General features: G+C 45.8%; 2 protein-coding genes across 4 annotated transcripts in view; one reads left to right on the top strand and one right to left on the bottom strand.

Annotated features, from left to right (window-relative positions):
• CCDC9B (coiled-coil domain containing 9B) overlaps nucleotides 1-9,661 on the top strand; it is a 46,198-nt gene extending 36,537 nt beyond the window's left edge. For all 3 annotated transcript variants that reach the window (XM_042882063.1, XM_042882061.1, XM_042882062.1), the window contains 3 exons: nucleotides 886-943; nucleotides 1,305-2,101; nucleotides 7,531-9,661. In XM_042882063.1, the coding sequence (XP_042737997.1) occupies nucleotides 886-943; nucleotides 1,305-2,069 (823 nt within the window). In that variant the 3' untranslated portion in view covers nucleotides 2,070-2,101; nucleotides 7,531-9,661. The remainder of the gene's footprint in view (nucleotides 1-885; nucleotides 944-1,304; nucleotides 2,102-7,530) is intronic.
• Nucleotides 9,662-14,221: 4,560 nt separating this feature from the next.
• On the bottom strand, nucleotides 14,222-15,056 carry INAFM2 (InaF motif containing 2). Its single transcript, XM_042881931.1, has one exon. It carries the CDS (start codon nucleotides 14,933-14,935, stop codon nucleotides 14,531-14,533), a length of 405 nt encoding a protein of 134 aa, XP_042737865.1. The 5' UTR covers nucleotides 14,936-15,056; the 3' UTR covers nucleotides 14,222-14,530.
• Nucleotides 15,057-22,405: the final 7,349 nt, after the last annotated feature.

The following is a 22,405-nucleotide window of genomic DNA, read 5'->3' as shown; positions in this document are numbered from 1 at the left end:
TGCCCAGTAATTCTGCAAGGGCAAATTCACATCTACGTTTACCCAAGCAAACTCCAACAAGCAAAAGAAAACACTTCTCTGTGCAGCCTTTGGCTGAGCTGCTGCTCTCTTTGGCACAGGATGTTGTAGCTGCTGCAAATTTAGTATGGGGCCAAAATGCCCTTACACAGGCCTTTAGAAGAGACTGTACAGAACATGACTCAACATACAGATAGTGTCTTAGGCTCAGGAAATTGCAGGGCTGCATGTTTCTGGAAGTTGGGCACATTCTGGCGAGGGACTAAGTACATCTGCCCCCCTTTCAAACTCTACCCCAAGAATTTGCCAATGATGCTGAGAGAGCAAGAGGGCCTGAGTTAGCTGGGTTCAATCTGACTCTTATAGCCACTCTTGCAGTCTTACACACGTCCTTACCTCCAATTTCTCCAGCTACTTCAATGAAATTTCATCCTGCACTGTCTGCCTCAGTGTCTGCCACTGAAGAAATCTGGAATGTGTGGGTACTGCCAGGGGAGCAGGATCAGGCTGTGGCAGACATCAACATAAACAGACTGTATATCTTGTTATTCTAATGACAACTGTCTCTTCTGGCAATTGGATTTTAAGTTTTCATTACATTTAGAATTATAACAGGCAGTTCATCAAGATTTAGTGGTCTTAGATGAGTGTCTCTGAACAGGCTGAATGCTTTGCAGATGCCAGGAAAGGAACTGGACCAGATATGTTGACCACTTTTATCTCTTACTAGTTGAAGATGGGGCCCAGACAAGGAGTGGATAGTGTTAATAGAAATTCCTGCCCAGGCATCCAGCAGGAAAAACAGCTTTTTCATATGAGAACCTGAAAGCCTAAGTTTTGTCTTTTTTTTTTTTTTTTTCTTAACAGATGGGATGCAAAAGAAGGTGAGGACACGTCTTTTCTGAAGGATGATCCTGACAGCCAGGTGAGCTCATCAGCTCAAGGGGGGCTGTCAAGTTTACTCAAAACATGCGCCATCAGGAAGGCTGTCAGCCAGTACAGAGAGGGGAGATCACTCTGCTGGGGTAAATATACCCCTCGACAGCACTCTCCGGGTGGCAGGATGTAGGATGTGAGACCGTTGACCCTCTGTCAGTATAACAACCCCCACTTAGTCTGCTTCACCTGCATCCTTTTGTTTCTTTTAATGGCCTCAGCAGATTTATTCTCATGTGTTGGGAACCATCATAGACAAGGAATACCATATACTGACATAGTTGAAATAAATATATCCTCCAATGTGTTTTTTTGTTTGTTTGTTTGTTTGTTTGTTTGTTTTTTTAAAGAGGAACCTTGGTACAGACAAGCAGAAAAGCAAAGGTGAAGAGGTATTGGAAGAGAACTGCACAGCTGAGTTGGAGGAGAAGGTGAAACCGCCGAGCTTTCAAGAGCATGGGAGGAGAAGTGGGAAGGCCTGGCCTGCCCACAATGGGCAGAAAGAGGAAAGGAGAAGACTGAAGGGGCTCAGCAAGGAGGTCTCTGAAGCCAGCACAGGTGACTTGGAGCCAAGGTCCAAGGCAAGTAAGGAACATACTGAGGAAGATGCCAACGGGAAGCCTAGCACTGCTGATATTCCCCAGGAGGAGAGCACAAATAGCAGTGCTTCACAAAGTGGCCTTCCAAGTGCTGTGCAAGCCACTAAGCATAGCAGTGAGGAGACCTTGTTATTGCCCGTGGGAGCTGATTTAGATGGAGGTGGCTTAGAGAAAAAGACAGCTTCTGAATGGGAATCCACTGAGGACTCTTCAAACAGCCATGGAGGAAAGCTGGACACAGATGCAGGAGACAGACTGGATGCAGATCAAGGACAACTGGTGGGAAAAAGAGGGGAAGAAGTGGCCCAAAACACTGCCCTTGAGGGACAAACACTTGCTCTGAAAGGAGTTGAAGATGCTGAAGACACTAAACACACAGGAGAGCCTTTGCCCACAAAGAAAGACAGCTCCAACGAGACTGTTGTTCCTGAGCAGGATATGGCAAAACTACAGTCCAGGGAAGGGGACCAGCCTGAGGATGGCAAGGACAAGGACAGTGGGGACACTCTCAACTAGCAAATAATGCACCAGTTTGCCTGAGATGGATGGTGAGTTCCTGATCCCACTCATCATTGTGTTTGTTATCCTCACAGCCACAGTTGTGACACTCACAGCCATAGTACAGGTTCACATCTCTGTTTTCTGTGGCCACAGAGGCAACATATCACATAGCTATTCAGAAACATTCATTAACTGTGATATGGATCCCTCAGATAGTCTAAATCTGTGCATCACAAAGACCTGCCTTGGTATGGATGCAAAAACAAGGGAAATTCAGACAGAAAAGTTTGTACAGAAAACTGGGCTGCTGAGCCTGGCTGGTGACAAGCATGAGTTAGGGCACAAACTGAAACTATTCCTGGAAAGGGATAATCTCAGAAAAGTGAGAATAAAAGCATGAATATATTTCTGTCTGTGATAATCACAACTAGAATAACTAGAGGTTAACGTGATCCTGTTCCCAAAACACATACCTACAGAGGCCCATCTTGTGAGCAATAGCTCGAAAAAGCTTGGCATTAGATGGGATTCTGCTATTGTAATTGCTCTGTGAATGTTAAAACTTGAATTATCTGGCAACAGTGATGTGTAAGGCAGGATGAGATGGTTCCTGTCACAAAAGCTTATGAACCAAATAGAAAGGGGAAAAAACAGACCTGGTTACATAACAAAGCTCTGGGTTTTATTCAAGCAAAGAAATTTTTTCTAGAAAGGCAAATCCAGAACAGCCAAAACAAAAGGTAGAAATTAGAGAGAAGGGACAAATAAGGAGAGCAGGGAGTCTTTGGCAATTACCTTTGCCAAAAACATTTTTCCCAGGCAATGTCACAGATCAGGGTATCATACCTACATGTGCCACATCAACCCAATCAGTCGGGATCTGATCCTGCTGCCAGGTGAGGCCGTATCTCAGTACCCTGTAAGAAGAGAGGCAGCAGCAATATTCCTAAGTGGGCACTCCAGTCAATCAGCTGTTCAAACTGCCCACCAAACGCCTTTCCCTCGTTTCAGCAGGCTGTTCTTCAGACCCCTAACCAGCAGCTTGTCAGGTGGTTTGGTTTAATATTCATCCCAGAGACACAAAGAGGCTTAGAGATGAAATGGTTAAACCGCTAACAAGAAGACTTTCCCTGCAATCCAGTTCTATACAAAGGCATGGAGAAGCTCAAGCACTGCAGCTATTTAGAAAAGACAGAACACTATGAAGTAGCAGGAACTGGTTCTGTACTGGAACTAAAACTCTTTTAAGTGAGGAAAATTAATTCCAGCAGTATTTAAGAGAAAGTTGAGAACTGGATGCATGTAGTACATGGACTTCACTGCCCAGACTGTGCATCTCCAATCTACCAAAAACCCAGAATTAGAGGAAGGAGGAATTAAAATTATCCTGAGTGATAAAAGTAGTCATTAATTAGACACCAGCTAAGAGAGGGAACAACAAATCAGAACAGTCCATTTTCATCTCATCAATGCAGTGGAGATTCCTATGGCTTCATAATGGGCCCTCACTTCAGCACAGTTCTTTACTCCATCACTCTTCTATTAAGTTACTAAGGCAGGCTTAATTATAAACACAGCCTTATATCTTGGAGAAGACTTGGAGGTGACTTAAGCTGGTGTTTGTACTTAAGCACTCCTGCATCCATTTGGCTAAGCTGGAACCTGAGATCAAGATTGCTCTCTGAAATTATTTACTGCTTGGAAAACACCAAGCATAGCGATGCCAGGGGATCAGTCCCACTGTACTGAGAATCCTGAAGGCAAACGTGGTGTGAGGGGACTGCAAGGTGGCAGTGGGCAGCAGATGGTGTGTGCAGTACTCATAGGAACAAAGATCACAGCCTCATAGAGACTGCTGGAGGGGTCACTCACTTTTGGAAGGACTTTCTCACAAGAGGACACCTGTGGAGGTGCCAGGATGAGCCAGTGCAGCGATTTCTATGACCCCATCTCAGAAACAGGTTTCTCTTTTTCTTTTTTTTTTTCCCCATTACATCAACAGCATTCAGGGAATGAGAGAGTGAGCACAGCTTGGCTGTGTGTTTTTAGTGATGTTCTGGGGCATTGCTGTCACCTACTCAATACTGAAGTCACCACAAAGCAATCTGACCTCTCCTTTTGCACCAGTGACAGCCCATTATCAGGGCTGGCTTCCCCAAAAAGATCATTTGCAGACAGGGTGAGTTATGCCAGGAAGACAGAGGGCCTGTCTTTCATTCTCTGCTCCATGTGTCCAATTTGCCAGGAACACCTCTCAGCAAGGGGATAAAGAAAAAAAAGACCTGGATTTCCCTAGCACCAGCTCAGCACAACCAGGACAATTCATCTCTTTGGACTGACAGCAGGGCTTCTAGGAGCAACAAAACAGCAACAATGACAACAGCAACCAGAAGAGCAAAAGCTCATTTGGCTCAAGTCGGTTATGTTGTCAGTGTGTTTGAAGCAAAATGGTCTCATGTCTATTCCTGCTGTTGCTTTGAAGTTCCCAAATCAACATGACAGGCTGCATAATGACATAGATGGCAGTCATAAATAACTGTGGACTGGTAACAACCACTAACCTTCTCCCCTGGCTTCTTTTGCCTTGTACAGCAGATTAGTTTCAGACCACATTACGTATAAAATGCTGCAAAGCCCTACCTTGTTTTCATGTAATTCTCCCAAAAGTGTTATCTCACAGCAGTTTTTTGGAACCAGATTCCTTAGGCTTGCAAAGCAGAGAATGTTAATGTTATGTTTTGAAGTACTGGTCATTCAGTTTTGATACAGTGCAATTTTTGCAAAAATCAGCCTAGAAATCGATGGGGTGATTTTCCAAAAAAAAACCCAAAAACCTATCAACTCCCAAAGGGATGTAAAAATATCAATTCCATTATGAAAGTCCCATCACACAAAACAATTCTGTAGCAGGCCATTGCACGTGATGTCAGGGAGATGTCCCCTGTTCCAGGATCCCACCTATCCCAAAGCACAGCAGTTATCTGTAGCAGTGGATTACTCAGCAGCTGCTGCTAACTCAAGCATTTCTGCAGAGCAGTAGCTCCTTGCAGCAGACACTATGTGAATTTTACAGCTTCCACTGCTAATGTCTATTTATGGCACTGAAAATCTCCTGCACCTTCAAACCAGTTGGAGATGCTGTGCAGTGAGCGTGGCGGGGCTTTCATCATTTGCTTCAAATAACAAGGAATAAATATTTACCCAAAGTGAAGGACTGGAATCCCTGGAGAATGTCCAACAAGTCCCAGAGAAGTAAACGATACACAAAAACCACAGAAGCTTTTTCCCTGAATTCTCTTGAGAAAATTAATCTTAACATCTTTAGAGAAAATGCAGCTGGGGGTACGTTTCCAGAGCAGCTCCAGGGATCTGACCTTGCAGCTCCAGCTGACGTCAGCAGGAGTGGGGCAGGCAGGGCCTGTGTGCTGCAGGATGGGGAGGGCGGATGGGGTCAGCTGTCTGATGTAAACCAGTGCTAAAGGTTGGTGCAGGAAGCAGGACAAGCAGAAGCTAACGCTTCTCGCTGCAGCTCCAGGGCTACAAAAGAACATACCTCTTCCCCCAAGGTCCAAGAGTTAAGAAGATACTGCTGCTGTCTCAGATGTTGGTCTGGGGTCAGGCAGGCACAGATCTCAAGGGGTTAGCTTGGAGAGCACTGGTCCCTCTGGTCCTTCTGTGCAACCCAACATCACCCTCTGATTCTTCTGTTCAACGCAACATCATATTGTGACTTGTGGAAAGAAGAAACTACTAGAAGCTGTTAATGCATTGAGAGGCACGGACCTAGTCATTTGGTACACCTTTGCTTCCTTACAGCTACTTACTGAGCACAGCAAGGCTGAACTTGACCAGGGGCTCTGGCAGGCAGGCTGTTGCCATTGTAAGCACTGAACACAGAGCTGCTTGCCCTGCTTTGCAGCCTGCAGCTGCTGCTGGTATGGCAGAGTTGACAGAAGGGAGCACGCGCCCATACCTCAGACGCCTCTGTTAACCTTCCTAACACAGACCCCCGACAAAAAGGAGGCAGAGATCAGTACATCACACTGTGATCTGCGTTTTATTTTCCACCAGCTCTGTGCTCAGAGGGAACACATAGAATGCAGAAAGTGATGGTAGCTTAAACCACTCCAGCAGGATCCTCCACCAAAGTCTGCCTTCTCACATTTCAGCTTACCAAGGGTAGCAGTGATAACTGTTCAACCAGTGACAAATCTAGACAGCGACCCACAGATTTGGCACTGCATCCTCTTGTTGCTGATGGCAGAACTAAAGGCAGCACACAGCCGCACTGCTCTCCTGAGTCCCAGACAGAAACACCAACCGAGGGCCAAGCTCCAGCAGCCTGTGAGTTATGGAAAAGAGGACGCAGCAAAGAGGAGAGAAACGCTAATCACTATTTCTAATTACTAAAAGCAATGACTCTAAAGCCCACCAGTGTCTTGGATGCAAAGACTTGCTCATGCACAGAAAGGTGTCTGTACTGAAAGGATAATACTGCACAAGAGGAAAGAGAACCGTCTAACTGCAGGAAAGAGCGCAGGGATGACTGTGAGATTTTTGGAACCATTAACAATCATACAGATTAACAATAAACAGAGTTAGCTCTGGGGTCATTTCAGGCTTGTAAAACAGATTATAAAAATGTCTACAGCTGCAGCCTTACTCTTCCTTCAGCATCAATTATTTCAGTACCTTGGATATGACTTCTGTGTAGTTCCATATTGGATCTCTGTCATTAGATAATTCCTTTGAATCTTCCCTTTTTATGGGAGCCAAGCTGTCTATTGCCTATGCTTCCTTCACAATATTTCATCTGTTTTTGCTTTTATATTCCTTCTCTATCCTTTCTTATGAGCTTTAGGTGTTGAAATCTGCACCAGCTAGAGGCGGAACTGTGAATTTCAATGTGGATGCAGAAAAAATGCCAACTCAGCAATTCTGAGCAGCACTCAAGCATCTGGCAACTAGAGGGGGAAAAAAAAAAAGAGTATGCCTTTCCTAATGAAAATCAGTGTATTTAGATCTGGAGGCAGAACAGCAATTTCAACTCACAGGCTAGTGTTTTCATTGGAGAAAAGCTAATACAACTCCAAGCCACAGATAGAGGGATGCAGAATCCTACACCAAATCAGACCTTCCTCTTGTTGCTCCAGGTGCTGTACAGGCAAAAAGAAAATCACACATAGATTACTGTTCTTAAGCTGAAAGGAAAACAGTCTTACCTAGCCCAGAGGAGGACTACAAGTACATTTCATGCAGTCTCACATATCTGGTTCCTCCCCTGGGCTGCAGTGCTCCCCAGATGCTCCCATCAGATCTGGCAGGTAGGTGCCGGGGTTATGCCATGCTGGTACCCACAGCAGCTGCAACCACACAGGAAGGTCAGACTGAAACTCAGCAGACACTTCAAATTTAATGCTTAGCAGTTCCCTGAAGGCTGATAATCCTGTTACTGTGTGTGTTCTTGTTTTGCCAGGACAACGTGCTGAAGGTGGTGGATGAGAAGAGGAGCACAACATTAGCCTCACTCTTTGATCTTCTATGAAATCAACTTTCAGCACCTTCCCTGCACCCTTCATCACTTCCAGCTCAGCCCTTGCTCTCCATATGTCAAAGGGCAGGGAAGGCTACCCACACTCCCCACAAGAAAAACACCATAACTTTTCTTTTGTATTTGTTTTGCCTATATTGCAGCTGTGTGGCAAGCCAATGAAATGTCTACTGTATGCACTTTATTTTATTTAATAACTAATTCTGTTTAAAGTTAAGATTTTTACTCCTGGGCAGCCTACCCACTTCCTCCCCCAGAGGCTGTCAGGGAAGCGCATGTGCACGGGCTGCTGGGCTCTCCAGAGCAGACAAGTGACAAAGCAGAACACTAGGAGACAGCACGAGAGGCTATGCCGAAACTCAGTAGGCAGGTGAAGCAGGGCAGCTCTTGTAATAGAGATTTGTATGTAGTTGAAGTGGTGGTGGGCATGTACAGTAGTTGCATGGGTCACAGGCACAAAGGCGACAGAGCGTTCTTGGGATACATGTTGAGCACGGGTGCTTTTGACAAGCGCATGCCAGCTATAGCATCTCATCCTTTCAGAGGCCACTCTACTCCTCCAGCTAGATAAGGTAGGGCAGAAACATCACAACACTCTCAGACATAGGGTTTGGATTTTGGTTCATGCTGTATGGAGCCAGGAGTTGGATCCCCGTGGATCCCTTCCAACTTGGGTTGTTTGATGGTTCTATGTCAGGAGAGCAGTTTTCTCTGTGTTTCACAGTTATGAAAGGTAGCTGCTACACTGATAAGGTGAAGCTTGGCAACTACTGCTAAGACCAAGAAGTACAAAAGCTGCAGTGACTGGGGATGCAGCTTTGTGTCAAGTGTGACAAGGAGTAGAGCAGCACAAATGCAATACTCTTCCCTCTTTAACAGCAAGGAAGGAGCTGGCAGCAAGGAGCATAGCCAAACTGGAGTTGCAAGTCAGAGCTTCCTGTCAAGTGCCAACCTTCATGGTTGTCCTTTCAAAGCCTTGGGCCTGAACAAGAAGGTAACTGCTCTCTTGGAAGCTACCAAGCATAATTTTTGAGCAAACCTTAAAAGATACCTTTCAGATTAAGAAACTGGTTGAGCATTACAAGCACAAATGAGCAAAAACCCCAGTTTGGATTCCCAAGCAACTGTAAGGCTCACAGCAAACAGCAACTACCAAAATATGGCTACTTATTAAGGAGCAGGCAGAAAGCAGGCACAAGTGCTTAGATTTCTAAGTGACAGAGAAGCAAGGATATCACCCTCCCTTCACTGCCCTAAAACCTGAAGCAGTTTCAGGAGTCAATTGCAGACACGTACGCATGGAGATTTACTGGATTTTATTGCAAGATGCATTTGCTAGCCAAAATGGCAGGCTGCCTTGGTGATAAGGTTGGTATATGTGGTGGACTGAAATACTGTATGCTGTTCTAATAAACTAGTATTTGCACATATAAACATTTTGCTTTTCCGCATCTGTAGCACCTAAGTCATGAAGGACAAGCCTGGGAACTTCTATGTGCCAAATTCAGGACAACGTATTGGCTTCAGACCAGGCATTAGCAAGAAACAGAGCATGCTGCTTTCACGCTTTATGTAGAAATATCTTTGCCTCACCAAAGCCTGGGCTGGGTTTTTTTGGGAACGGATAGACAAAAGCCAGATTATAAAACTACTCCAGGTCCTGGAAATTCTCCATCACTTAAAGACTCATTCTCCACAACCAACCTAAAGTCCTTTTTCAAAGAAAAAAAATAAATCAAAGAGCCCTGCCCTCCATCATCCTTTACACCCCCAGCTCCATGAAAATCCAACAAATCTTGCACTTAATGATGCCTAGGAAGGATCAAGCTCTGTACACTGTACTGTGCAGATGGTGCCTGTCCTCAGTGTAATTTCTTCCTGCTTATGAAAACCTGCTTGAATGCATTTTGGTTGGTGCCCAGATTGCAGCTCTTCAGAAAAATTGGAAAAAATCATGGCTAGCTATTTCTTCTTTACAGTGAGAGAAAAGACTGAACAGATGAAAAGCTGATGTAGAGGGGTTATTTATATTAAATAAAAGTTATGAGAAGTCTCAGTTTTGTAGCGTTTCTCAGCACTTCTCTACACAGAATTGGTACCACCTACTTCTCCGAGAGAGAGCTCCAATGTGGACCACTCAGCCTTAGACAAGGACCCCCCTCCTGGGCTGGCTGTGTTAACTCACCCAAAGGCTCACTGCAGCCATGCAGCAAAACACAAGGCTCAGTCATCCATAGAAGCATCAAAGCTACCTCATCACAATGTCACCTTTCTTGCAAGCAAAGGTGATGGCAGCTTGGAGAGTGTAAATTAAGCTGTCTGTACAGGCACCTGTTCTCTCCGCAACAGTGGTTGGTAGCTCAAGGATTTTGCTCAAGATACTCTTAACTATTCCATGCAACAGGAAAGCAGAAGCAGCCATCAGGCAGAAGACACCTTTTCTTTTCAAGCCAAAGGAACAGCTTGCCACTGCTTCCAGTTGGCAAAATTCTACTATCAGTTTCAACACAATTCTGTAGTCAAACTGAATACTAAAATGGATTACAGACCAGTGAATCAATTCTCGATTTCAAAGAGATCAAGAAACTCAACCTAAGGGCAAAAATACACCTGGATAAGGTTGGAAATACTTCAGCCTCCAGAGCTTCACAATCCAAGTGCTGAAGGAAGCAAAACTAGATAATCTCGACAGCTCACTGTTCCCCACCTCAACAAGACTAATGCTATAGCTGAAGGGTACCACCCAGATTTCTAAGAACAAGCAAAGCTCTGTACAGAGACTAAAAGTATAGAAATAACAGAAATATTCACCAGTTCTCCACACCAATTCCCCTCTGCATCAACTGGTTGCAAAAGGCGTAAGTGCCTGAAGCTAAACTGGCACTTAGCGAGAAATTCTTATAATTTAAAGTGTGTAATCGTGCTTTTTTTAGTTATGTGGAAAGCTTGAAGTCAGTTAGAGGTACAGAGCAGGGTACAGCACTGCTGTGAAGTTAAAACACTGCCTGCTGCCTTCCCTTTGAAGGGCTGTACAATGGCTCAGCCCGCTCACAGGCTTGCACTCACGGTCACTGGCAGGCAAAGTCTGCAGCCGTTCCCTGAGCACAGCAGTGCAGCAGCTGACCAGAAATGAGGTGCTCCCAAAGCTCACTGCCTCTCTGAAGACAGAGACTATCCTGAAGTCAAACTTCACCTCCTTTGCTTTAATCCAGCTCTGATGTGGCTGTTCCTTTTATCATTCTCTACTCCATAACACACACACACACACACACACACACACACACACACACACATACATATAACACATCCCAGTGGCCCAGCGAGATTAATTTTGGCTTCCCTGAAGGAGATCCACAATGCTCAGAAGCAGCCATTGATTGCATTATCAACACTACACTGCAGGATTGCTTTTCAGCCTCACCAATCAAATTAAGCCGAAATCTGGAATAAAAGCACAACACCTTTCTTTTCAGAATTACAGCTCGGTCCTAAAAGTCAGGGAATAAGAAAATACTCTTTACACGAGATGAGGCCAAGAGAGAAGATACGCATGTGCGAAACAGGTATCTTTAATCATATGAAAATGTGAGCCAGCTGCTGGAGCGCATTACACGCCCCAATAATTTTTTTTCCAGCTATTTCCCTTCCTTCTGGTCATATCAGTGCACTCTCCTAGAACAAATTGTGCTCAGCAGGACAAGACCAGTGCGTACAGAGGGCAAATGCATTAAGTCAGTCAGGTTCCTTCCTCACTCGTGAGACCCTTCTCAGTCAAAAAGGAAAAGCAGAACATGGTCTGGTCTTCACCTCCATTCTCTTAAGCAATTGCTGTGACAAGGAATTAGAAAATTTAAGCTACCATGTTATTTACTTTCTCCTGACACTTGACAATGATGCGTTCTGACACTCCAGTACAGAAGTGTGCTGCACTTGAAGCACAAATATGCAGGGATTTCTGCACCACAAACTCTTCTAAAGGCTCTTAGAGATCAAGAAGTCTGGAATCTGGGCCCAAAATAAGGAGGCTTGGATTGCTGCAGGGAAGATGGCATTCCAGAATCAGTAGCACATTTTATCCACAGAAAGCTCAAGTGGGGAAAAAAAAAAAAAAAAAAGTGCACAGATATCACTATTCCAGATATATCCTTAGAGCCATCATGCTTTCACATGACTGTCCCACAGCTGTTAACATCCTCAGATCGCTCCAGCAAACAACTGCAGATTCAACACTTCACTCGTGTTTAACTTTTATCTCCATCCAAACTTTCAGGCAGCTCTTTCCACACACTGGAAACAGACAGTTCTGCAGGACTGCATGTGTGTCAAGGGACCGATCTCAGCAGCAGTTCCAAGGATATAGCATGACAAATCACAGCGTTGGTGATTCCTATCTAGGAAATAGCACAAAAGCCTGTCCCTTCTCTCACCTGATACAATTACACTGGCTAGAGTAACGATTCCATACCTCCTGAAGTGATCCTCCTCTAACAGGAGCAAGAAGGGAAAGATTGATACAGTGCAGTCTTCAGTTTGTTAGCAGTTGATAACTGCACTACTCTGGGGCACTAGAAATACACATTCAAGACACAGACAATTGTTTCAGTGCAAAGACAGCAAAACAATGCAAAAATTCACAGTCCAGAATGACAATCCAAGCTATTACCTCTTGCAGCCAAACTACCTTCCCCAAACATCCCTAGTGCTCCTTGTTATTAAAAGTTAACATACGCATGCACCATTATCCTGAAGATTCTTTGCCACTAACACCATGCACAGGTGAGAAGTTTTAAGTTGTTACAGCTCCTGAACACAAGGCATCTCTCCCCTGATACATGGCTGGTTGGAAGAGGGCCATGCAGCCCATTTAATTCAATTCCCCTCCTCTTCCATCTGCCCTGGACAGCCATGCCCTGTAAGTCTTCTGAGAGCAATTGTATTTAAAGTGAAAAAATGCCAGGAGTCCACACACATCCAGTGTGCTTGGGATGTACTGTTCCAAGCCAGCACAGGCCTGCCAGCTCTGAGCTGCAGGCCGGTACCAGAGCAATCCCAGCCTCTGTATCATTCTGCCCAGCTTTTATTTATCTTTAAAGATGGTTTTAAAAATTAAACATGAGCTCTGTTCCAGAGACACCTCCCAACTACTACTGCATTAAGTACCAGAGCCAAAAAACAGATTCAATTCGCACCAAGAAAAAAAAGAAAAAAGAACATGCTGTTTTTGCTTTGCCCATTCCTCCCTTTGGAAACTCTTCCCTCTACAACCAGATATGTATACCAAAATCAGCATAGAGCAGCAGCATCCAAAGCTCCTGCACGCACACAGCAGCCCTACAAACAAAACAGGTACTGATGTGCTGCAGGCACAAGGGAACAAAGTTACCCATTGCACACAGGACTAAACCCAGCATGGACAAAGCTGCAGAGCAGCAGGATGCCATCAGTCACTACAGCAAATAAAGAGGAAGAGCTCAGATGCAGCCCTGAAGGTAACAGTGCAGCCACCTGATCCAGCAGCAGCTTCAGGCTTTCCACTCCTTCGCCTCTTCTTGCTTTCTCACACCTGTCCTACAGCAAGATGGCAATTTTACAGGCACATTTTTGTTTGAGATGACTAAGCATGATCTTTTCCCTTTCCACCAGCTTGCCTTCTTCTCTTGCACAGTAGCAACATAAAGCCTTCTCTGCTGGAGAGGAAAACTAGAAAAAGGTGAAAGATCACATCCAAACCATTCCATCCTTTTGCCCATTTCCTTCTGGAAACCCTCTGCACACGCTCCTCTGCCTTCAGCACATGCTCAAGTGGAAGCATCCAGCCAAAGCAGGCCTTTGCTCAAAAGCACATCAATTTCAGTATGAAACAGCTATTTCCCCACCACCTCAACTTCAGAATAAAAAAAAAAAAAAAAAAAGCACCGTGGATTTGACATGTGGCACATATGACCAACGTGATTCATACATGTCAGCAGAGCACCTTTCCCATCCCCAGCAATGTCAGTTCCAAGCATCACTTTACAGTGACACCATACAGCCTCACCGTTATGCTATACAACTGAAAGCACAGGCATGACACAGGCACACAGCTTCCCAGTGGGCAGCCCAAAGATCTGAGTGACAGCTACCACCTTACAGCCATGCCACCTGCCCAGACCTCAGCTCAGCACCGACAGCAGGAGATGGGGCGCACACAGTCTCATTTACAGGGACCAACAAGAAATGAATGAAAATCACAATACATCATAGAATGGCCTGAATTGTAAAGGACCACAATGCTCATCTAGTTTCAACTCCCCTGCTGTGTGCAGGGTCACCAACCACCAGACCAGGCTGCCCAGAGCCACATCCAGCCCACCCTTGAATGCCCGCAGGGATGGGGCATCCACAGCCTCCTTGGACAACCTGTTTGAGCACCTCACCACCCTCTGTGTGAAAAACTTCCTCCTAACATCTAACCTAAACCTCCCCTGCCTCAGTTTAAAACCATTCCCCCTTGACCTGTCATTATCCACCCTCATAAACAGCCGTTCACAGAGCAAAGAAATCAGTTCCGTACTCAGAACTCTTCCAGCCCCCCATCCCATCCCATCGCAAAGAGAATGTACCGTATGACAGAGGCTTTTATACTGGGAAAATATTTTAATATAGTAAACAAGTCAATTTACCTCTCACATGGTTTAAATAAGTTTACGCTCACGGCTAAACAAAATTCGGGACTTAAACAACGGGTTGCAGCCTACGGATCGGCATAGCTCCCAGGCAGTCCCGCACACCGAGCTCCTCGGATGGGCACAGTCCGGCCGCGGTTCGGGGGCGAAGCCGGAGAAGAACGAAGCCACGGAAGCCCACAGCGACGAGAGTCCACAGCGCCGTCAAAACAGCCCGTCCCTCCGCTCAGCGTCCGGCGCTGTCCCCCGGGCCTCCACCCTCACGGCGCACTGCGGCCCTCCCCGGCCCCGCGCGGCGCTGGAAGCTCCGTGCCGCCCGTCCCGGTCGGGCTCCCCCTGGGCGGCGGCGGCGCCGTGGGGACGTGGGGCGGCGGGGCGGCGGAGCGCGGCGGCGGAGCGCTGCGGGGCTGCGAGGAGGAGTTGGCGGAGGGGCCGAGAAGCGACGGAGGAGAAGCCGAGGAGCCGCCGCCTCCGCGCACCGGCTGCCAGATGAGGCTGTAGTAGACGGCGAGGACGATGGCGGCCAGCGAGACGGAGAGCACGTAGGCCAGCACGGTGGCCAGGCGCACCCACTTCTTGTTGGTCTTGGCCGCCATGCGAGCCTTCTTGTCCCCGGTGTAAGTGGCGGGCTTGCCCCGCTCCGCCCCGGCCTCCTTCTCCTTCATGGGGGCCCGGCCCTTGGCCCGTTGCTCCACCAACCCCTCCGTGGTGGCGGGGGCTGCGCGCCGCCGCTCCCCTCAGGACATGCCGGTGCTGCCGCCTCCAGCCGCTACCCGCGCCGCTCCGCCGCGGGGCGGCCTCTGAGCGCCGGCACCGCCCGGGCGCGGTGCGGGGAGGAGGGGGCTGCGCCTGCGCGCTCGGCCGCGTTTCAGTGAGGAAGGGGCGCGAGCCCCTGGCCAAGATGGCTGGTGCGCGCTGTCCTGAGGGCCGTGGGGCTCTGAGACGGCTTTTGAGGCAGAGAAGAGTCTCGGCAGACCTTGTTGCTCTCTACTGCTGTGTGACAGGAGACTGTGGCGAGACCTCTGTGGGGTCGGCCTCTTCTCCTGAGTACAGTGATAGGGAGAGAGGCAGTGGCCTCAAGTTGCACCAGAGGAGGTTCAGGTTGGATGTTAGGAATGATTTCTTCTAAGAAAAAGCAGTCTTTCTGCACCGGGGGTAGTGGAGTAACCATCCCTAGAGGTGTTCAAGGGCTCTCTTTTTCTTCTTTACAGTGTGAGATACTTACTTTGGGGAAAGCTGTAATCGAGCCTTTCATCATCACTGTATTTACCTCCCATGAATCTTAAGGCAGTCAGATGCATTGTACGTGAAAACCTTGTTAACAAGGAGATGCAGTTCCGAAAGAGGCCAATGGCAGAAGAAATGGCTGTTAAACAGAAGGACCTCTGAGGAAGTGAGTGATTGTGTTTTCATTCTACTGTAGCATTTCATTTTTCCCTTTTATAGCAAGGTGGATTGGAAGAGAAGGGGAAGACCTCCATGCTTTATAATGTGGTACTTGCAGCTCAGAGGAATGCTGCTGGATGAAGGAAGAAGGTGGACTAATTTGAACACAATCACCATTTTTGGCACTGGTAAGAGTAGCAGTGATTTCTCTGCCTGTTCAGGGCTTGTGGACCTTAGTGAAAACATAGTAGCGTGAAAGAATTGCATCTGGTAGCCTGATAAGTTATGCAGGAATCACACTTCAACATGCTCCTCTCTCTGTTCCTGATAAAAGGCATTCTAGAAGCTATGAAGCAAAATGCTTTTTTTTTTTTTTTTTAAACATATAGCAGGAGGTAACACTTCTTACAGCTAACACTTTTTATTGTTTTACAATAAAATGCATACATGTATTGCAATGTTTAACATTAAACCTTTATTAAACTGCAGCTAACGGTATGCTCCACCTCCCTGAAGTGTTTAATTTTCATGAAATGGAACTGTAACCCAGAGTATCTAGGAAATATTCTTTATGTGGGTATCATAACTCTTCTACAGGCCCCTTGTGTTTCTTGTACTGATTAATTACACCTGGATGTATTCCTCTGGTTGAAAACAAATTTCATACACCTGAATAACATGAGCTGATGGCATCCTGCTGACACCACTTTCCTGAGCCATGAAAATCCATTTTGTTGTGTTCTGTAGATTCTATAAATATATATGTATATGTCTGGCTATGTATGATTGAACATGCCTTATGTTGCATCTTAGATTTTCAGCTTGTACTTAATCTAACCTCTAAACTGCTTGTCTGTGCTCTCATTCTGGCTGGCAGTTTCTGCTATGGAGTGCTGCAGACAGTTCCTTTACAGCGCAGAGCTGTTCTGTGTTCGTTCACAGCTCTTTCTCAATTGATCTGCATAGAAATCAGTTCATTCCAAACCCTTTGGCTGGCTTTGATCTCCTCTGGTGTTGCCACTAATGCAATTTATCATTGCCTCTGATGAAAGGCTGATGAATTAACTCCCACAAATCTTTCCCTTTATTCTTTCTTAATTTCAGTCCTGGAGTTTTTGGAGGAAGGATTGACATTTACAGGCTCTGGCAGTTTTTGCTTGATACTTGTTCAGTCCATATTATCATTTTGCATTTTAAGTCTCTCCTCGGAGGCACTGTGTGGTTGCTTTATTGTTTAACTTTAAATCTCTTGTCATGGCTAGAAGTTGAAAGACAAAAAATAGAGTTGGTGTTGCTAGGTAAAAGTAAAGTATGTTGATTTTGATAAAGTATATTTAAGAGAGAGCAGACTGATATAGAAAACAAAGGCACAGAAGGTAACAATGAGATGGTGGTAAGCATCAAAAATGAGTAGTTACAGCTGCATGCTTTAATCCTGTGTCCCCAAGCTCAGATCCCCCTCTCCTGAAAGGAAAACAAATCCTTCCAAATCTGTCCAGATTATTGTGGCTCTTTCACTGGTGTTACTTTTCTTTTTTTCCCTCTGCTCACCACAACTCAGCTTTTCAATCTAATAGCTTTCCTTTTCCATCAGTGGAGATTTTGGCAGACAGAATTTGCCAAGGATGAGCAGTGCAGCTGTAGAAGCAGCCTCAGCAAAAGCATCGTGTGCTGTGGTTGGGACCCACAACCACTTGGTATCGCTTTAATGTGTTCAGTTCCAGAGCAGCTAAAGCTGCTTCAGCTAGCAGATATGGCAGTAGATCATTCAGCATGAGTTTCTCTTCCTTGCTTTCCAAACGCTTTTGCTCCTTCCACTCTGTGATTACAGGTATGTAATTGTCCTAAAGTTGAACTGTATAGTTCTTTAGATTTTACCTTGAAACTAATATCTTCACCTCCCCATTGCATTTATTCTTTGCTTATTTAGGCTATGGTTAAAGAGGTATGGCTACCTCTTGACTGCGCTGAAGGCTTTGCCTTCCTAAAAGGCAGCAATTCCCCATCACATTAAAGGAATTCACTGCCAAGCTCCCTTTGCCTTTACTCTGATTAAGATGAGAGGCAACACATGTTGGTGAAGTACCAAGTCTTGTTAGGTTTTGCTGTAGTTAAGCTTTTCTTTTGACTGTGAACAGATGGGTGTGAACTTCTCTCCAGGTCCTCTTATTCAAGTGCAAGCAACTGCTAGGTGTGTGCCTTCTGTTCCTAAACTTATCTCCTTGCTAATTAACTGCTTTAAGGGCAAATGGGAGCCAGGAAGCCAGGGCTGAAATAATTATATTTTCTTTGTCCCTTGGATTTCAGCAAAAATATCAAGCTGTGCCTAGAATGGTCTCCTGTGATGCAGAAATAGAGCTCTGGAGGCAGAGCACAGAGATTCTTGTTAAGTCAGTTACAATGCTTGTAAATCAGTTCCCTCTGAGATTTTTGCCTCAAGAGCACAAAAGGGATTGGAGTTAAGGGCACGTGGTGCACCCTGACACAGCAGCAGAGAGCTGCGTAGCCCTCGAGCATCTAGCCTTTCTCCCTTGATGGCGCAGACACTATACTCTGCAGGGTCTGACTGACTATAAACTTCTCTGATTTCTCACTTTGCTTGTCTGACGGTCCTCCAGGAAACTCAGTTACTTCTGAGCTTGCTGCTTATAACTTCTGCCTGTGTTCAGTTGAAAACCCAGGTGGCAGGACAGATTGTTGAAGATAAGATGTTCCACCCAACCTGGCTGCGCAGCATTACTTGAATTCAGCTACTACCTGTTGCAGTGGGAGGCTTGTTTGCTCTATGAGGGCCCCTGAAGGTTGTAGCTAAATGAACTTATAGTATTGATTTGTCCTTATTCAGAGTCAGTGAATAGTATCTACTGCTTCAAACAGAGAAGACTTAATTAAGGGAAGATTATTGGCCTCTGTACAGACCTTGCTTCTGAGAGTAGTGGAACACTAGTATGGATGCCTGGGAGGTTGGTGAGCCTCCAATGCTAACGGAGGCCTCCCAAAGCTGTCTGAACTAATGTCTGTCAGTGCTGATAAATCACAGCTGATCCTGCCTTGGGATGAAGGGCAGGCAGGATGGCTTCCCACAGTCCCATTGTTCCTCTGCTCTTGGTTTAACAGCTCTTCTACCTTCTTGTGCTCAGTCATTAGGAGGCACTTGGATGTGACACCCTGTAAGCAGTCAGCTTGCTCTATGAGGTGTGCATCTGAGTTGCTGCATTTATGCCAGGTTGTTTAAAGCTAAAAATCATAATTTGCTACCACAACACTATATAATCCCTTTTTTGAACTCTGACTCTGTTTTTGGGGGGTGGTGTTTGGTTGTTTTTTTTTGTTTTTCAGTCTATGCCTCCAGCACGTGACTTTTGCAGGTAGGCTATAGACTTCTTATTGGTTGTAAGAATGTAGTTTATTTATGGAGTCCTTGGTGACATCTGTGAGCTGAGGAGGGGAGAGATGGACGAGGTCTCCTAAAGTTTAAAGGGCAGAACAGATGTGTTTAAATCCATCTCTTTCTTGGCAGAAATTCTTGGGCAAATACTTTGCTAGGCTAGCCTTCTGTCACACTGAATGCCCTTGACAAAACAGTCTTTGAGGCTCTGCTGTCCACTCTTAAACAAAATAAGCCTTATTTTACGCTGTTGTTCCCATCTCCCATTTGTGACCTGTAGGGATCCAAGTTCCCCTCTAGCATTTTTCTGTCACACTTCAGGGTCTATTCTGTCTTATGTGGGAAGGTGCTGTCTCTCTGATTAGTCCACTAACGGGTGGGGAAAGCTGGGAATGTTCTTTAATTCCTTCACCTTCTGATGTAGCTGTAGTAAGTGAAGTTTGCACAACCCACTGTCATGCACTAACTTGGAAAGTGATCTGCAGAGGTTATAGGATGTGAGTAGGTAAGAATTTGAGATGGGACAGTGAGATCTGGTTTTGCTCAGGATAGAGGCCCTGGGCAGAAAGCTCCTGGTAGCTCAGGACAGTGATGCATCAGTGGCTCCATCCTTGTGTCATCAAAAAATTTAAAAAAATAAAAATAAAAAATAAAAACTCTGTAGGTGTGAAGCTATGCTATCTGTGTAGAAATCTACAGCCACAAATTAGTGCTTCCTTTTGCAAGGAGGGAAGGCGTGTGTGTGTGTGTACACCCAACGTAGATGCAACATCTGAACACAATTCTTAGGGCTGTATTTTGAAAATAACCACCACTTCTCAAGCAATAGAACAGTGCTTACCAGCCATGTAAACTCACCATTCTTCTTTTCCTCTGATTTTCGTGGTTTGTCTGAAGAAGTTGAGCTTTTCCACTTTTGTGTGGAGAATTGTTGTAGTATCATAGAACTGTTTGGGTTGGAAGGAACCTTGAAGATCATCTAGTTCGAATTCCCTGATGTGAGCAGGATAGCCAACCACTGTATCAAGCACATATCCAACCTCTGTGGATTGGGCATCCATAACTTCTCTGGGCAACTAGTTTCAGTGTCTCACTACTCTCTGAGTGAAAAATGTCACTGTAACATCTACAGACTGAACAAGCTCAGCTCCCTCAGCTTTTCTTCACAGGACAGGTGCTCCAGCATCTGAGCTTCTTCATGGCCTCCTCTGAATCCTCTCCAAAATCTCCTTGTCTTCCCTGTGTTGGGAGCCTCAGACCTGGACACGTTACTTCAGATGGGGCCTCATGAGGGCAGAATAGTTGGGGACAATCACCTCCCTCCCCCTGCTGATCACTCCTGTGTTGGTGCAGTTGGCCTTGTGGGCTGCAGACACACTCTGATGGCTCATGTCAAGCTTTTTGTCCACCAGGACCCCCAGGTCCTTCTCTGTAGGGCTACTCTCAAGTACTTCTCCCAGTCTGTACACATATCTGTGTATCTTAAACCCAAGTATAGCACATTTCACTTGTTCTTGTTGAACCTCACTAGGTTCACATGAGCCCACCTCTCAATCTTGTCTGGGTCCCTTTGGATGGGTACCCTTCTTTCTGTTATATCTACTGCACCACTCAACTTGGTGTCATCAGAAGACTTGCTGAGGGTATACTCAATACCACTGTCCGTGTTGCTGACTGGCTGTGGTCCTAAGGGTGTCCTTAATGCTTTTAGGATTCTTGGGGCTTAGAATACAAAGTGGAAAAGGGGGTAATAAGAGGAATTCAGTTTTGCTTAGCTGTGAGTTCATTACTGATGTTTGAAGGCAAGACTGATGGCTCTGTGTGCAGTATCATAGCTTCTTCACTAGAGGACAGCATTACACATTGCAATGTGTAAGTGTAATGGAACAGTGCTGGAAAGGATTTCTTACATGTTTCAGGAGTGGGTGAGCTGGAAATAGGTTGGGATTGAGGAGTCATGTGCTAGAACTCAGGAGCCATCCAGTCAAGGTGGTTCCTATATAGCATGACTTAAAATCACCATCTATGAATCTTACCGTGTTAAATCAGCAGAGGGTGGTGCAGGCTATCTTGTCTCTATGTGCTTTGTGGGATTTAGAGGCAGCTGAATAGGTAGGACAAAGGAGATAAGGGGGACTCAAGGGGAGGTTATTCCTCTCCCTGGGAGGGGGAATATGTTCAATGTCAAAACTCTTGTAATTGGTGGGATGTACAGTGGATGAAGGTAAAGGATAAAAGCCAAGGAGGTTCAGTGGATGTGGAATGGCTACAGACCAGGTAAATGGGTCTTGCAGGAGAAAAATAGCGAAGGGCGGTCAAAATAGACATTGCTCAATGTGCTGTTACTTCTGCCTGCTTTGATATTGGAGCTTTCGGCAGAGGGCAGGACTGTTTTATTCTATCGCTGTTCCATCAGCTGTCTCTTCGTGAGAGACACAGAAGCTCTGACACGGAGCAAGGAGTGTGAAATGAGAGATAAGGAGGTTATGTGAAGCTATGCAAAAGGAAGCAAGCTGCAGCCAAAGTGGCCATCTTTATGCAGCCAGAGGTCTTGGAAGTTATCACTGCAGTGCCAAGCAGCCTCTGAGGACAGCTGCTGGCGTGGTTGTTTCTCTGTGTTTTTTGTATTCATTATTTTATTCTTCAGTGAAAGCTGACAGTGTTGGGAAGATAGAGCCGTTAATTACACAGGTCTGAGAGAACTCAGGAGGGAAGCAGAGATCCCCACGAAGCAGACGTTGCTTGTGAAGCAACAATGACGTTTGTGGTAAATACAGGATGGCCACTGGAATCAGGAGCTGTGACAGAAGGGATCAACTGAGAGTAGCTACAGTTTCCTCTCCTCACTGCAGCTTACTGTGACCTTCCTCTATACATACCTAGGCCTCATGGTCTGTTCCTAAGTTGCTTGCAAGAACAGAGAACAAAACCACTCAGCAGTGTGTGGGTTGTTTCTCTGACATTTATGCCAAGTCACATGCTGTTGATGGTGTGCCTGAGCTCCTCCATCTCACCCTTTGGGACCTGGGCAGCCACTGTCATCTGCTTGGCTTGGGAGTAACGGAGTCCAAGCAGGCAGCTCCTGATTGTGCTGGTGTGGGACTAAGCACCCCACTGTATTCCCAGCACATGCAACTTGGATACACGTGCACAGAAGCTTAGGTTATGAGACTGGAGGTGATACATGCCCCTGTCCCAGTCTCAGCCATGACACTGAGCAACCAGTCTTGTAAAGTATGCTGGTAAATGCAGAAAACTCAATAGTAGCTGGCAGTGCAAAAGCTCTCCTATTTGCTTTTTCTCAAAATAAACTCTTGAAAGAAAAGATATTCTGTTCCTGCAGCACGATTCTGTCTGGCAG

This window comes from Lagopus leucura, unplaced genomic scaffold, assembly GCF_019238085.1.
Source record: "Lagopus leucura isolate 7727_CA_CO unplaced genomic scaffold, USGS_WTPT01 Super-Scaffold_100033, whole genome shotgun sequence".
NCBI classification, from domain to species: Eukaryota; Metazoa; Chordata; class Aves; order Galliformes; family Phasianidae; genus Lagopus; species Lagopus leucura.
Note: the sequence above shows the minus strand (reverse complement) of the source record. Positions and strands in the feature narration are given on the sequence as shown.

Excerpts from the sequence above, each read along its gene's own strand:
- INAFM2 (XM_042881931.1), bottom strand. The coding sequence starts at position 14,935 with ATGAAGGAGAAGGAGGCCGGGGCGGAGCGGGGCAAGCCCGCCACTTAC.